The 13929-nt window shown below is 40.1% G+C and overlaps 1 protein-coding gene and 1 long non-coding RNA gene across 4 annotated transcripts in view; one reads left to right on the top strand and one right to left on the bottom strand.

Moving 5' to 3' along the window:
- Positions 1–12595, bottom strand: part of LOC128084103 (uncharacterized) — a 62801-nt gene extending 50206 nt beyond the window's left edge. Inside the window, exon 1 of one of the 3 annotated variants that reach the window (XR_008208342.1) lies at positions 12461–12595. This is a non-coding gene — a long non-coding RNA (uncharacterized LOC128084103). The remainder of the gene's footprint in view (positions 1–12460) is intronic. The other 2 variants (XR_008208334.1, XR_008208336.1) reach the window with 2 other exon arrangements.
- The window catches only part of LRPPRC (leucine rich pentatricopeptide repeat containing), an 87121-nt gene continuing 85767 nt past the window's right edge, over positions 12576–13929 (top strand). Inside the window, exon 1 of the mRNA XM_052689758.1 lies at positions 12576–12718. Coding sequence (XP_052545718.1) covers positions 12627–12718 — 92 coding nt within the window. The 5' untranslated portion in view covers positions 12576–12626. The remainder of the gene's footprint in view (positions 12719–13929) is intronic.

The following is a 13929-nucleotide window of genomic DNA, read 5'->3' on the forward strand; positions in this document are numbered from 1 at the left end:
GATCTTGTATTCAGGAACCACTGGGTAAAATTTCAAAAGCATTCAGCATCAGTAGAACTTCACAATCAGTGATATCAATGGCATTAAATACATAATTTCAAAGAGGGATCCTCAGCCACCTTATGCAGTGCAGATGGAGTAAAGATGCAAGCACTTCCATTGCAGGTGACACTAAGAAGTTTCATAGCAAATCCATCCTCATGTTTAAATTCCTGGAATTACAAATTTTTATTGTGCAAAAATGTTTGCTTTTCACCATTCTGGAGAAGTCAGGAAACCATGCAACCTCTTATAAACAGGACAGATCTACATTAAACCCAGCCTTTCTATTTACAGAACATACTACCATATTTCATGTGAATACAGATACACTGAGAGAAGGTGAGAGTGAGGGAGGGAGAGAGGGATGATCTTTTAGTTGAGTCTAACTATTAAAGGTCTAACTCAGCGTACCTGTAGGACTGATGGTCATCAATGGTAAGCTGCAACACTGTGCTTTTATTAACAAAGATAGTGCATCATTTCCATTATTAAGGTTTTTTTTCCCATTTCAGTTAAGAGGAAGGATTTTCTAAAATCATATCTGGAAAACTTGGATTGAACATATCGTTGAACCATGAAATGTCATCAGTTGCTTCAGAAAGTCATCCTAAAGTTATGTTCGCATATGATTGTACATCACTGCAAACTCTGTCACAATATGTAATTAATTAATATGTACAAACATTACACACAAATTCTGATAATGTCCACAGCAGCCCTTTCCAGCAAACCTGAAGTGATTTTGCTTGATATCCTAAATATACTCATAGGTATTGTCACTCACCGTCCAGGGTAGAACTGAGTAGAGAAGTGACAATAGTATCATAAAGCTTCTTCGTTACACTTCCATCAGTGTGATAGCACAGAGTAGCAGAACACCATGAGAAAACAGAAGCATCCCAAATCAATGCCAGCAGCTATCCTTGAAGCATTTAGATTTAATAACTCAACATCTCAGCCTTCCTATTTTTAAAAATATTGATAATATTCACACCAGCCAGCTGTTATAAAGCTAAATTTATTACTCTTTGTAAATGCTTTTAGAGCATTCAAACCAAACAAATGATAGATACGCAAAATTGAGCATCTTGTAGCTATTTTTCTTGGGCAATTTCTGTTTAATTTATTTAAGAAAACTACTGATTTCTCTGAGATAACTATTCTTAAAAAACTTACGTTGACTACATATAAAATAGATTTTAAAAAACCAACAACATATATGGAACTGCTTTGACTATTAGTCATTAAATTAATATCATGCTCTCAGGTTTTTGTTTTTTTTTTTTTTTCCAATACTAAGTATTGGAAAAACTAAATACTAAGTACACTAAGTACTAGTATTTTTCCAATACTAAGTTGAGAATGTATCATACATTCAGCCTCTGTTATGATGTACATGCACTGAACTCGTACATCACACACCTATTACACAAGCACAGGCCCACTGCTATCATTGCCTCTTCCTATCAGCAAACACTTTCAAAGTGTCTGTTTGCATTCAGCCTCTCTCTTCAGATTTTGACATTTGAAGTATTGTTAATTGGCACCTGGGTTCTGCTTTTTATGGGCTAGCCATTTACACTGCCCATCATTTGCAGACTCCTCCAGGCACAGCAGCAGAGCCAGCTGTCCCAAGGCAAAGTTTTTACTTGTAAGCCCATACCGAGCTCTTCCTGTCACTACTTTCCCTTGCCAGGAGGCCGCACTCCTTGTGCTGGTCAACAACTCTTTTTAATTCAGAAATGACAACAGTCTTCCATAAAGAAAGTTGATGACATCTTACTCTCTGCGCTGATGCTGTGAAGTTACCTAAAGCAAGCCCAGCAGTAATGAGCATCTACCTACAGTTAATTCTACATTCTGGGCACAATTCTGAGCCCCTGCACACTTACATTTAACAAAAGCAACAACAAAAAAAGATCTCCAGAGCCCCTAGGTAAACACATGTGCAGATTGCTCTTCTTTCCTGAAGACTGGTTTCTGACACTGGCAGCAAAAGTAGTCAGCAAGTAGAGACCATCTCTGCTTGGACCTGGAAAGCAATCTTCTGCACGCATCTTATTTGAGAAGGAGAAACCTTATTTGAGGGAGAAACCGATAGGGAATCAGAAGAAAACTAAGAAGAAATAACAGATTTCTTATTCTCTAGTCCTTCGTATTTTTGCAGTGCAGACAGGCATTGACATCTGTGAAACCTTATGAAGTAACCTCAGGTGCTATTGACTTGGCACCCTACTGCTTAGTTTTCTCTAAGACTGAATGAAAAGCTTAAAAATAGCAACACTTGCCAGAACATCTGTGTTTTGAGCTTTGCTCAACCATCTTAACATTTGTACCTCTTTTCTTCCTCTGTCCTATTCTATGACTAGATTACTTTTCTCCTTGTTGTAGGAGCTGGGGAGAATACAGCAGAGCACTTTGAAAGGGAAGGGGGAGTATTTATGACATTTCCACCAGTGAAAGCAAGCGGCAATTGACAGAACATGCTGTACATCTACAGTCAGCTGTAACACGCTGGGTGAAAGGGTTGGCCCTTGATCTCTCTGTGCTGCCTTCCTGCATTTCCCACATGCATTAACTTTGTTGACAGATTCCATCCTTTACATCAGCTAGGACTGTCTTCTCATCCCTCAGGCTACTTTCTGGACTACTTCAATCGAGTCTTTTATTTTTATTTCTGAATGCCACATTATCACCATGGCCAGGCTTTTTGTACATGTAATTGAGTCTTCCTATAAATCTAAGTCATAGCACCTCATTTCAAGAAGAAAATAAATACAAAGAACTAGATGGTGTTAACAAAACGAAACCATCCAAAATCCTCCAGCTTTACTTTTGATCACATTTAACATATCTACATTATATCACACTCCTCCCAATTTTCAGCCCTATCTAGTTGCTCCGAATGACTTTCGACCTTGACACCAAATATCACAAAAAGAATAAGTCAGGTAGCAACTGGTTTCAGCCAAAGTCTACAGCGATTCTTACTGGCACCGTGAAGCTTACTTTAATTCACAAGGGGCTTAAGAAGCACTGAGTTGGCAGAGATTGTTGTGGCAGAAGCAACTGGAAAATGTCCTGAGATTGAAACACAGACATATTAACATCACCCCTGTGAACGCTAATGACTTGCACTTTAAAATGCCAGAGGCTCATACCGCCAGCTAAAACAAAGAAAAAACACATTTTTAGTCTCCAAAGACTTTAGATCTTTCCAAACTCTGAGGGCAAATTCAGCCATAATGTATTTTTGCAGTAGAGCAGGGCAGCTCATGCATGCCACTGGGGGAATCATTGCCTGGAGTTGCTGTAGGCAGTGTAGTCGGTATAGCTAAATAAAACAGCAGCTGAAAGCCTTTGAGAGGTTAAACCAGTAATGAAGCATTCTATAATGCAATGCAATCAAACCTAAACAGTTTGAAGGCATATCTTACTGACGCTCACAATCCTCGTCTTTCTCACTGAAATGTATTTGAGGAAGAAAACCTCTGAACAAAAGGATTTCTGCAAGAACTTCACAATTTAAATTGACAGGCAATTAGAAAAATATTTTAATATTCTGATGAAGTAACAGTGTCCTACATAGACATTTCCAGATGGAAAATTCTTTTAAGATCTAAGCGGTAAAGGGCAGATCGGAAACTTTCTGAAACTGTAAATGTTTAAAGAGCTCTCTTGAAAGAAGAAGAAAGGCAACAGGAAAGGAAGAAAAATAGATGGTGAGGATGAAAGAGGCTAGGAAAAGACTTAAAAGAAAATATTTGGTGTATATAGATGATATATACATATGTATCTAGCATATCACTGGAACTTATATAGAGAGTATATACATAAGTTCTAGTGGAAAAAAAGTGTAGAATAGGAAAAATACAGATGCAAAATTAACACTTGGAGTAAATCTAATGACAAACAAAGTCCATGAAACTTCAAGTGCACTGGGGGAAAACTGTATTTCCTTCTTTTTTCGACTCTTTTTAATATGCAAAGGAAAAAAGTTCTACATTTTGTTTTCATTAAAAATGCAAGCCATGTGTACTTATCTTCATAGATTCCATGGATGGCTAAACAACTGGCAGAGTAAGATTTGTGTGCTATATGGATTGCATTAAACCTGAGTAACTGAGAAAGTAATTTATACCTTGCCTAACTGAAAATATTTTTTGTCTTAAGCTAACTCATGTTTTAAGAGTTTTCTTAGGGACCTAATCCCACCTCAAAATATTAAACAATGCCATCTATAAGTTTTATGATAAAACAGAAAGATTAAGATAGAAAAGGCTTTTAGCACTAAATTACATGTAAAGTAATAGTAATTCTCATAAAAAATGAATTTGAAAAAAAGAAAGCATTGACAAAATCAAATAAGGGAGTACTATAGGAGAGGAGAAAAAAAAAAAAAAAAAAGAAAAACTTCATATGGTCTTCCCTTTCTCAAATATTCATAACATCTGTAAAAGGTCTGAGTGAAAATGACTCAATAAACTGATGGGTGTGTGCCTCACAAACTCTCTCTCCTCACATACATCTCAGTAAAGGTAAGCCTTACACACAGTTAAACTTGTGGCTGGATCTGTCAACTGAAGACGAAAGAAAAATATGAAATTTTGAAGTTTCTAAGCAGAAGTTAAAACAGCAGCAAAACTCAAACAACTTCCTACAAAATGAGAAAATTAGGTGCAGTTTAGGAAAAAAAAAAAAGTAATAGAGGCACAAGATTGAAAACAGACAAAAGGAAATAATTCTGATGACTAATACTGGGGTAGAAAAAGTAACAGACTGACTTGGAAGACTCTTGACCAGCAGGCAAGCTGCACTCCTTTTTTTTTTTTTTTTTTTTTTTTTTTTTTTTTTTTAACCTGTCTTGCAATAGGTATAAAAATTTCCTATTGAAGCTCTAAAACATTCCAAATAATTCTCTGTACATATTATAAATTCAGATTTGAAAGAGTTGGAAATGATCTTCTAAGTAAAGAACTGAGATACCATTTGTTCTTTCAAAACTATTTTCTATATACTTGAGCTTGAAATTTGTCATGCATAGATCTCTTCAGTAAAAAAACAACAAACAAAAGAGCTGAGGAGATGGATAGTCTTAATCAAACGAGTGCTACCTTTCAGTGAATCTGAATGAAAGCACTCACTCTTAATATGGCTATAATTCTAGTTGGTATTGAAATAGGGGTGAAAAAAGTTATTCAAGTCTCAAACACAACCTGGCAGAAAAATTTACAGTAGTACTGAATGGGAGCAAGTGATGCAATACAAGCAAATATGAACAGTACTGAGCTGACTCATAGAGTCTTTGTACACCTTGAAATGGTACTGATGAAGTTCTACAATGAACAGAAACAACTCCGGGCAACAACTGTGCAGATTTCTTTGCAGGCTTAACATCTCTTCAGAACAAGGAATGTGAATTAGAAGCACCATATGTATGACAGACTAAGTATTTGTGAAGTTCAACCTCATAGGAAGTAAGTTTTTACTCTCAGTTTAAGCTAAATATATTTAGAAAAATTCTTATTTGCAGCAGTGCAACCAGGGCACTGCTGGCCAACAGTCAACTTTTTCTCTCCGCTTTGCTTCCTGCTCCCCTGCTAAGAGATGGAAGAATGTTCTACTTGGCTCGACTTTGGTTAGAGAACCATAAACCAGTGGAACCTATCAGCTGAACTAGCAATAATTTTAGTGCTGCTCTACTAGAACTTACTCTTAAATAAGGACTAATATCTCACTAGATCCCATTTTAAATACTGATTTTTATACATAATTGTAGCTCCACAAGCACTTTACATGGGACAAAATAGCATCATTGCTGAAACAAGGAATTAGCCATCATTAGTCTTCTAGTTTCTCATTTCTGCATAGGCTCACTCCTTCTCATCACCTCGTGCTGGCACAAACACATGTGGCTCTGCAGTGCACATGACTGAGGGATGAGCTGGCTTAAAACTAATGCTTATTGATACACCCATCTGGTTCCCTAAGCAACTATGTAAACATGCATGCTAGCACAAAAGGATGGCGTGAATGAGGACTCAGAGGCAACATGCAGATAGAGGAAAATATTTTCAATACATCCTTCTTAGTACTTACCTCAGAAAGTTCACACAACAGCCTCACAACTGATTCAGAGCCCCTTGTCCTAAACAGATCAGCAACTTTTCACTGTACAAAGATCATGCTAAGCCTATTTATCAAAATTCCTTTAACCCTTCACATATTCCTCTGGCTGAAGCACTGCCTTTGGCTTTCCTCTATGATTTTCTGAGACTACACAGTAAAACTGAAGGCTAATGCTCATTAAGTAAGCAGCACAGCCATAGGTTGCAGAAACAACCTGAAAGCATTTTGGATGGAAAGCAGGAAGTGTCTTTATTCTGATGTACAGTTAAATATAATTAAATACTTTTTTTAAATCTGCATTTAAACCTGACAGTAATGTTGCTAAAAAAAAAAAACAGTAGTGGATACACTTGTCTTGGTTGTGGTTTTAGTGTGGTTTTGTTTGTTTGTTTCTTTTGCAAATGGTGACTACAGAGTACCTGCTTAAGAGTAAGGCACAGCATCAGGTACTGACCACTGAGAAGCCCTGAACAACTGAAGATTATACAGTGCCTAACCCTCACACAGGACTCAAGGCAACATGATTTTTTGCCAAAGCCACAAATCTAGCCCACTGGATATCCAGAGATACATCTTGTCTCCTGGATTGAAGAGAAATTTTCCAGAGACCTGTAACCATGTAAGAACTGGTTATTTTGTTTCTTCCTTGCTACCATTTATTTAGTTCAAATATTATAAATATGTGGGAAGAACTTCATACTGCAAAAGAGACAATGTGCTCTTCTCTCTGAACATAAGCACCTTCTATCAGTATTCTGAAGTAGAACAACAATCAAGAAACAAAACAGATTAGAAAAAAGTCCTTCTCTCAATTTTATTTAAAATCAGGTTCAGTGAAGCATAAAATTCTTGTCGTTGATATAATAAAATAATCAAGGAGCGTCTCATATCTTCATTGGAACATGCATTTGCCAACAGTAAGCAGAGGATTTTGCTAAGTGAACCCATATTTCTAGTAATTATTTCCACACAGCTAAAAATACCACCTCTATTGCATGTTTTTGGTTAGCCACACAAGTTTAAGGAAATCCACAAATACTTTCACAAAGCAAGGCATGATTTATTACACAAAACACAGAAAACTAACAGCGATTTTTTTTGCATTCCTTTTTTTCTTTGCAGAGATCATTTGTGATGCACATCGGATGCAGTCTATTTGAAAGATATTTTATCTTGATTTATCCAGGCATTTCTACCCTATGGAAAATACTTGTGATTGTCCAGCCTTAACATATTTCGGCAATGGGAAGATATCAGCGACACAACTCCTGTTGCTGAAACAGGTTATTTTCCCCAGTTAAATGAAACCCACTCCAGCTTATGCCAAGGGATTTAGCACTCATTATGATTATTTGTGGATTAGGTTTTTCAGGCTATAAGTGGCCTTTTTAGGTGATATATGACTAATTGCCTAAAATGACTAAATGTTCTAAAATACAGTAACTGAGTAGCCATTAAAGACAAATCCAAACATCTGTAAGAAAATCTCAAATACTTCAAATCAAAGCAGGAACCTAGACCTCAGATGCTTGCACTAGATCAGTCTTACATCCAGAATCCTAACATTTTTTCATTATTTGAGACAGGAGGACATTTGGCAGAAAGTATCTGCCAGCATGCCCAATGATATCCAAACACATCAAGAAGATTCTTACCTAAAGCAAATGCTCTTAGCATATGGATCATGTTTTATTGTATGTCCTAGTTCAGCTAGCAATCTACAGGATCTCTGAATCACTCCATACCTGTTTCTAACCAAAACATAAAGCATGAACTAAAATCTGAATATGATTTATCCTTTACTGGATCTAAAAGCAGTTGAAATAGTTGTAACATTCCTAAAACATCTTACCACTTACCACTCGAGCACCCAAAATAGCCAAATTCTGGGACACGATATTTATTGCAGTATGGCATGCCCACAGTTCAACACACAAAACAAAGGCAACAGTAGAAGAAACATAACGTGATGCAAGTGCATCCATATCTTAATTCTTACTTTGTTTTCTTATTTAAAAGCAAAAGGTAAATGCTGAAGGACTACTAATTAAAAATATGACTATTTGCATTTTTCAGTAACATTACAATATGCAAATCCCTCAACTATGATTCACTACAGTTCTAAATATACCTTCTGACAAAATCAGCTACCTCAACTTCTCTTTTTATGCAGCTTATAGAAAAATTTCAGATGTGACCCAGTTATGTCACAACCATTTTCAAATTGTGATCCTTGAAAACTAACTGTATAAAAAAAGTACCCTCTTACTCATCAGATCTACTCCCCGTAGATAGCTAGGATAAGATCTGCTGACTTGGTTACAAAGATAAAGGCTCTACTACTTATTAAATTTTCTACTAACCTTGCAAAACTAACACAGCTGAGAAGATGAGTGAGCTAAATTCTTTTGCATCTTCAGAGGAAATAATTATTTTACAGCACTACAACTCCAGAAGTCCTGAGAACATCATTGGAAACGTTGGGTGTGATCAAATAAAAGCCAAATGAAAAAGAAACCAAAACAAATCATTTGTGCCTGCAGAAACATTTTAACAAGTACATTGAATAAGCAGCGAGCTTTGCTTCGTTAGAGATTAAGTTGCCATAGGCCACTGGAATGGAATTAGTTTACATAGCATCCTTCTCCGTATCATGGGCTTGTCATCTTATTTGCCATTTTAACAGGAAACTAAGACATTAGCCTACATTCCCTAACATCTGGCTCTTTGATTTTTTCCTTACTACCTGGTTTGAATACCTCATCTTGATTTCATCATTACACCAGACTCAGAACAAAGCAGAACATCATGCCATGTTGCTGTATTGTCAGTATTATGCATTCAGGCTTCCATAAATCATGAAACTGGCTTAAATGTAAGCAAATGTACATTATGGATGAGGTAAGCTTTTTTGTTAGGGCAGACAGAGGAAACAGTTAACACTTGAGAGACCAACAGCAACAGGCATTCCAGCAATAAAACTTCATCTCACAAGTGAGCTGATCTCAATTTCTCTTCTAAGACTGAAGTTTAAATGAGGCATTGAAAGTATGTAAAACACTTACCAACCATGAATTTAGACTTATATTTTCCTAATACTGATATCCCTTTATATTGATACCAGCAGTGCAGATATATGATTCACCATCTATTCAGTTCTGTGGCATAACTTCCCCCAAATCTTCCAAATTATTCTCAGTATGGCAAACCTTATTGATGGCCTATTTCCCAATGCACATGTGGCCATCATACAAACATTAGAAATTACATGGCCTCTCTCTGTTGAATAAAATAGGCCATGAATCACATTGAATTGTGACCTCGGCAGGAGGACTGATGTTCCTATCCCACCGGTTTTGGCTGAGCACAGCTGACTTTAATGCAGGTCACGTTAATCTAAGATGTAACAGGACAGCTACAAGCATCAGAAGGTAAGCAGCAGGAGCCTCACATCCACCACCACGATGGCAGATTTTCCTGCTCCGTCAGATAGCTTAGACCAGGAGAGGGCACCTCTGAGACTCTAGAAGGAAACACAAACAACCCTACTGCAAAGCCCGCAGAGATTGGTCCTTTTTTTTTTTTTTTTCCCCCAGAGGTTAGCTTCTTTTAATATGATAAAACCCTCTTAATTTGATAAAGGCAATCAGCGTGATCCTTGTTATCGTTTTACCCTCTGACATGCAGCAGCATCATCCAAACTGCCTAAAGGCAACAGTCCTAGACCAGCACCGCTTCTCCTCACTTCACGTTGCAGTTATACAAACAACATATTAGAGCTGCTGCGTGTCCTTTCATGTTTCTTCTGACATCTCAAAGTCATTTGACAGCACTTGAATCATTCACTCCAGAGAGCTTTAGTGGTCAGGTTCCAGAGATGCATTTATAGCACACATTTGTCTTTTTAGATATTGAAAAGTCACCTGTGGAATAAGCTATCCTTTTAAAAACTACTTTTTAAATACGGACTTCTATTTGAAAGAAGGAAGAGTGAGTGAGAGGAGCTCTAATTACCACGATACTGTAACTCTTGCTTTGGAAATTCCACAACATCTTCAAATAAGCCTTTATGATTAAACCACCTATGTAACGAGGAGAAGCTTTCTCACCATCTCCTGCAGGCACGCAATTTTCATCCACTACTTTCAGTAATAGTAACCATTTTGCAGCCTTTGGTAGTGTTTGGCCAAAACCCCCAAAATCCTCCTGTTCTCCCAGCTCAGTGTGGCCAGCTCCTGATACTTTGTTAGATACAGGAATTCAACAGCATACACAGCTCTGGAGTCCATGAATGTACTCTGGCACTGCCTGATTACTACCCCTGGGGAGAACATTCTTGCATTATTAGCAATGAGAATAAATTCCCTGGGAAGAATGAATCAGGACAAAAGTCTGAGAAGGTGTTGGCTGTTGAGGGGGGAAGGACAGCAGAAAAGGACTCTCCTATGCTCTAAAAGTTATGACTGGATTTACTTTTTTCAAATCTCCACTGATGTGATGCAGACCCTCACACCCATTAAGTGAACTTCAGCTAACATGAACCCTTAAGTCTGATACTCCAGATACATCATGTTTTAAAATCGATTCCTTGGGACCTCCTGTCTTCTTCACACCAAGGTATTCCTCCCTGCTGCAGCAAAAATCTCATGTTATCTCACTCAGTAGAGACAAGCCAACTCTACTCTAAGCAGCCTGCCATTGCAGATGCTGTTGCCTACTTCCTAGATTTTCCAGCAGTTGCTTTTGCATTTTGTCCTTGGAGGAATTCCTAGTCAGAACCTGCCTGGCTGTTCTCTTCCAAAACACAACTTCACACTGTTCTTTAATGATACTGTAGCAGAGAAGTCTCTGCAACAAGAACTTACCTGTTATTAATATGTCAGCATCCCAGCATCCACTCAATATTTTTCTTTTTCTGCTATTTAGTTGCTTCATCTTTTCCAGCCCTTACTGCAAGCATTCTAGACATCCCTGTACTGCCTCTACAGCAAGACTCCAAACAATTGGGGCTCATAACCAAGCCTTGTGAGCAGGCCCCTAAGTCAAACTAAGAGACATTATGCTCGGTTTGAGTTTTGATTCAAAAATTCATCATTCAGTTCCTCAGTAAGGTAAACTACATTCTACAAAATATAATATTGCATTAAAGCAAAGTCAATTGTAATTACCAACACTGCCTTACCAGTTCCAATCTGTACCTCAAAGATAACTATGAGAAACACTGAGCATCCAGGACCTTCCTACAAACAGCACAAGTGTGCTTTTACAGTGCACTGAAAGCGGCCCCTCTGCACCTGGGTGAGGAGGCAAGTCCTACCACGCAAAGCCTGGTAGCAAACAGCTGATTGTAATTGACTTGATAAAATCAATCTGTTTTGATGAATAATCTGCCCCCTGGAGTAACTATTTGCAATCCATACAAAAAATAATTGCGCACTTTCTTTTTTGCTTTTTTTTTTTTTTTTTTTTGCATGAAAGCAAGCACTTCTAAGAACTCCTCCAATCAATGTTTCATAATGAAGTTTCACAAAGCAGCTGTAATGTATGTGTTAAGAAGCATCGATGCTGACGACACCTTAGCAGTGCAAACAAGCTCAGGCAGGGAATTTTGTGCCTTGTCTGCCCCTCGCGCCTATTTTTTTCTGTTTTTCTCAAATGAAGAAAAGCAGGAAGACAGCAGCATTTCAAAGGCTTTTATTTCGCTTTTTGGTTAAAATCCAGGTTACACCTGCAGGGTTTAAAGGAAGCTTACGATCAACAAGCGCTGAGGCTGAGATCTTCGCTGCACTCGCCCGCTGCGCCACACCCGAGCCCAGCAGGTGAACCACACTGAGCCCCTTCCCACAGCAGCAAGGCGGCAGGGGCCGCCCCCGACGCATGCGCACACTGACAGCGCCTTCCCGCCTTCCCCCCCGCCGATTCCCAGTCGCCGCCACAGGGGTGACCCCTGCAAGGAACATGGCTACTCGCACCACCCCCAACACCCTGCCCACGTGACTTCCTTCAGCCAGAGAAGGCGGGCGCTCACCCAGTCGCCGAGCCCGACCGTTGCCCTAGGCGGAGTTGCACGCAGGGCTAGCAGGAACCCGTTCTCCCTTTTGCACCTCCCCCGTATCCCGAAACGCAACGAGGCGTCCTCCCCGAAGCCGCTCTTTTTCTCCCTCAAACTATCTGCGGCAACAGCGACTTCGGGTTCGCTGTCGCTCAGCCCAACCCAGTGCAGGGTCGGAGGAATGTTCCATCCGTAACAAACTGAGGGAGGGGGAGGAAGCGGAAAGCCCGCGCATACCTCAGCGAGCCCATTCCAGGAGCGGGGCCGACGCTTCCCTCCCCGCGAGGAATGGTTTCTTCCGCTTCCCGTCGGTAGCGGAGCGCCGGATTCTGGTCGCTCTCATTGCGCATGCGCGGCGGCGCACGCCTCACGTGTTCCTCTGTTAGCAGCGCGCGCGGCGGGGATGGCGGCCCTGCTGAGTTCTGCCGGGCGTCTGCGGGCCCTTTGCGTGCGTTTCCGGCCCTTGCTGCTCTCGCCCGCACCTGCTGCCGCCAGGTGAGGGCTCGCCCCGGCGCTGCGCGATGCCGGCGGCAAGCTGAGGCCTGCGGGCGGCGGGATGGGGGCAAAGGGCGCGCGGAGATACTGTGGTGCGGGCCTGCGGGAGGGGGAGAGGGAACGGGAGGTGTACGGCACTGCGGCTCTTCTCTGCTCCTCGGTGCCCTGACTGGATGCGCCTCGAGGTCCCTTCTAACCTAAACTGTTCGGTGGTTCCACAATATTGACAAGAAGAGCTTTTGGCTTTGTGGTTTCTGGGCACCCTAACGGCTGTTGTAACCATCCTTAGCTGCTAAGGATCAGAAGGAAGCACTTTCTGCAGCTTTGACATTCACAAGCTTAGCGTTGCTTTTCATACTTCACAGCACAAGTGTACTGTTACTGTGAACACATCTGCAGGCTTTTCTTAAGTTAGAGGTTACTTCAATGTCAACAGGTTCTCAGAGTGTGTCAGTGGGAGTGAGCTCTGTTCGTGACTCTGAGCTCTGTGGGGCTGTATTCTTGGGTTCCAGTCTGTAAAGTAGCAGGGAGTGGTTGGAGATGCCGAATGACTCCTTGTGATTATAACTGTAGCTATCATAAATCATTTTTGAAAGTAAATTTGTAACGAAATAGAAGTTTAAACTAATCTTCTCCATAGATGTGAATTCTTCCCGTATTTCTCCTGGTGTTTACAAAAGCTGGTAAAAATCCCGAGCAGGTAGGTAGGAAAGGGACCGGATATTCCCCATCATCCCATTTGCAGACCATTCAGAGGTCAGCTAGTGTCCATGTGACCTATGGAGTGAAGAGGTATAGGCAGCTTGGAACAGCGAGATTTGCTTGTTGCCACTGGAGATGTCTTCAGCAACTCACTGTGCAGCAGAAATGTGAATGGGAGCATGGCATTAGTGTTTGAAAAAAGCATTAGCATGTAGATCTAGTCAGTGACTGAGCTCAGTGCTAGGTTTTCATTAACTGTGCAAATCAAACAGCAGACAAATTGTTTTGGCGTAAGTCTGAAAGTGGAAAGGCTTCAAACAAATGTGCACAGTGAGTTTTTTGAGTAGACATAGCGACTGTACAAGGAGGTTTTCCTGTCTTGTCTTGTCAGTATCTTCCTACTGCTCTGCTGATCCCTCTTAGTTGATTCTACTTAGTGGAATTCTACCAGCTGGAAATTTTTGCTGCTCTAGATGGATAACGTTGTTCGGCGTAGGACTGGTAAGCTT

This window comes from Tympanuchus pallidicinctus, unplaced genomic scaffold, assembly GCF_026119805.1.
Source record: "Tympanuchus pallidicinctus isolate F22 unplaced genomic scaffold, pur_lepc_1.0 scaffold1, whole genome shotgun sequence".
Classification (NCBI taxonomy): domain Eukaryota; kingdom Metazoa; phylum Chordata; class Aves; order Galliformes; family Phasianidae; genus Tympanuchus; species Tympanuchus pallidicinctus.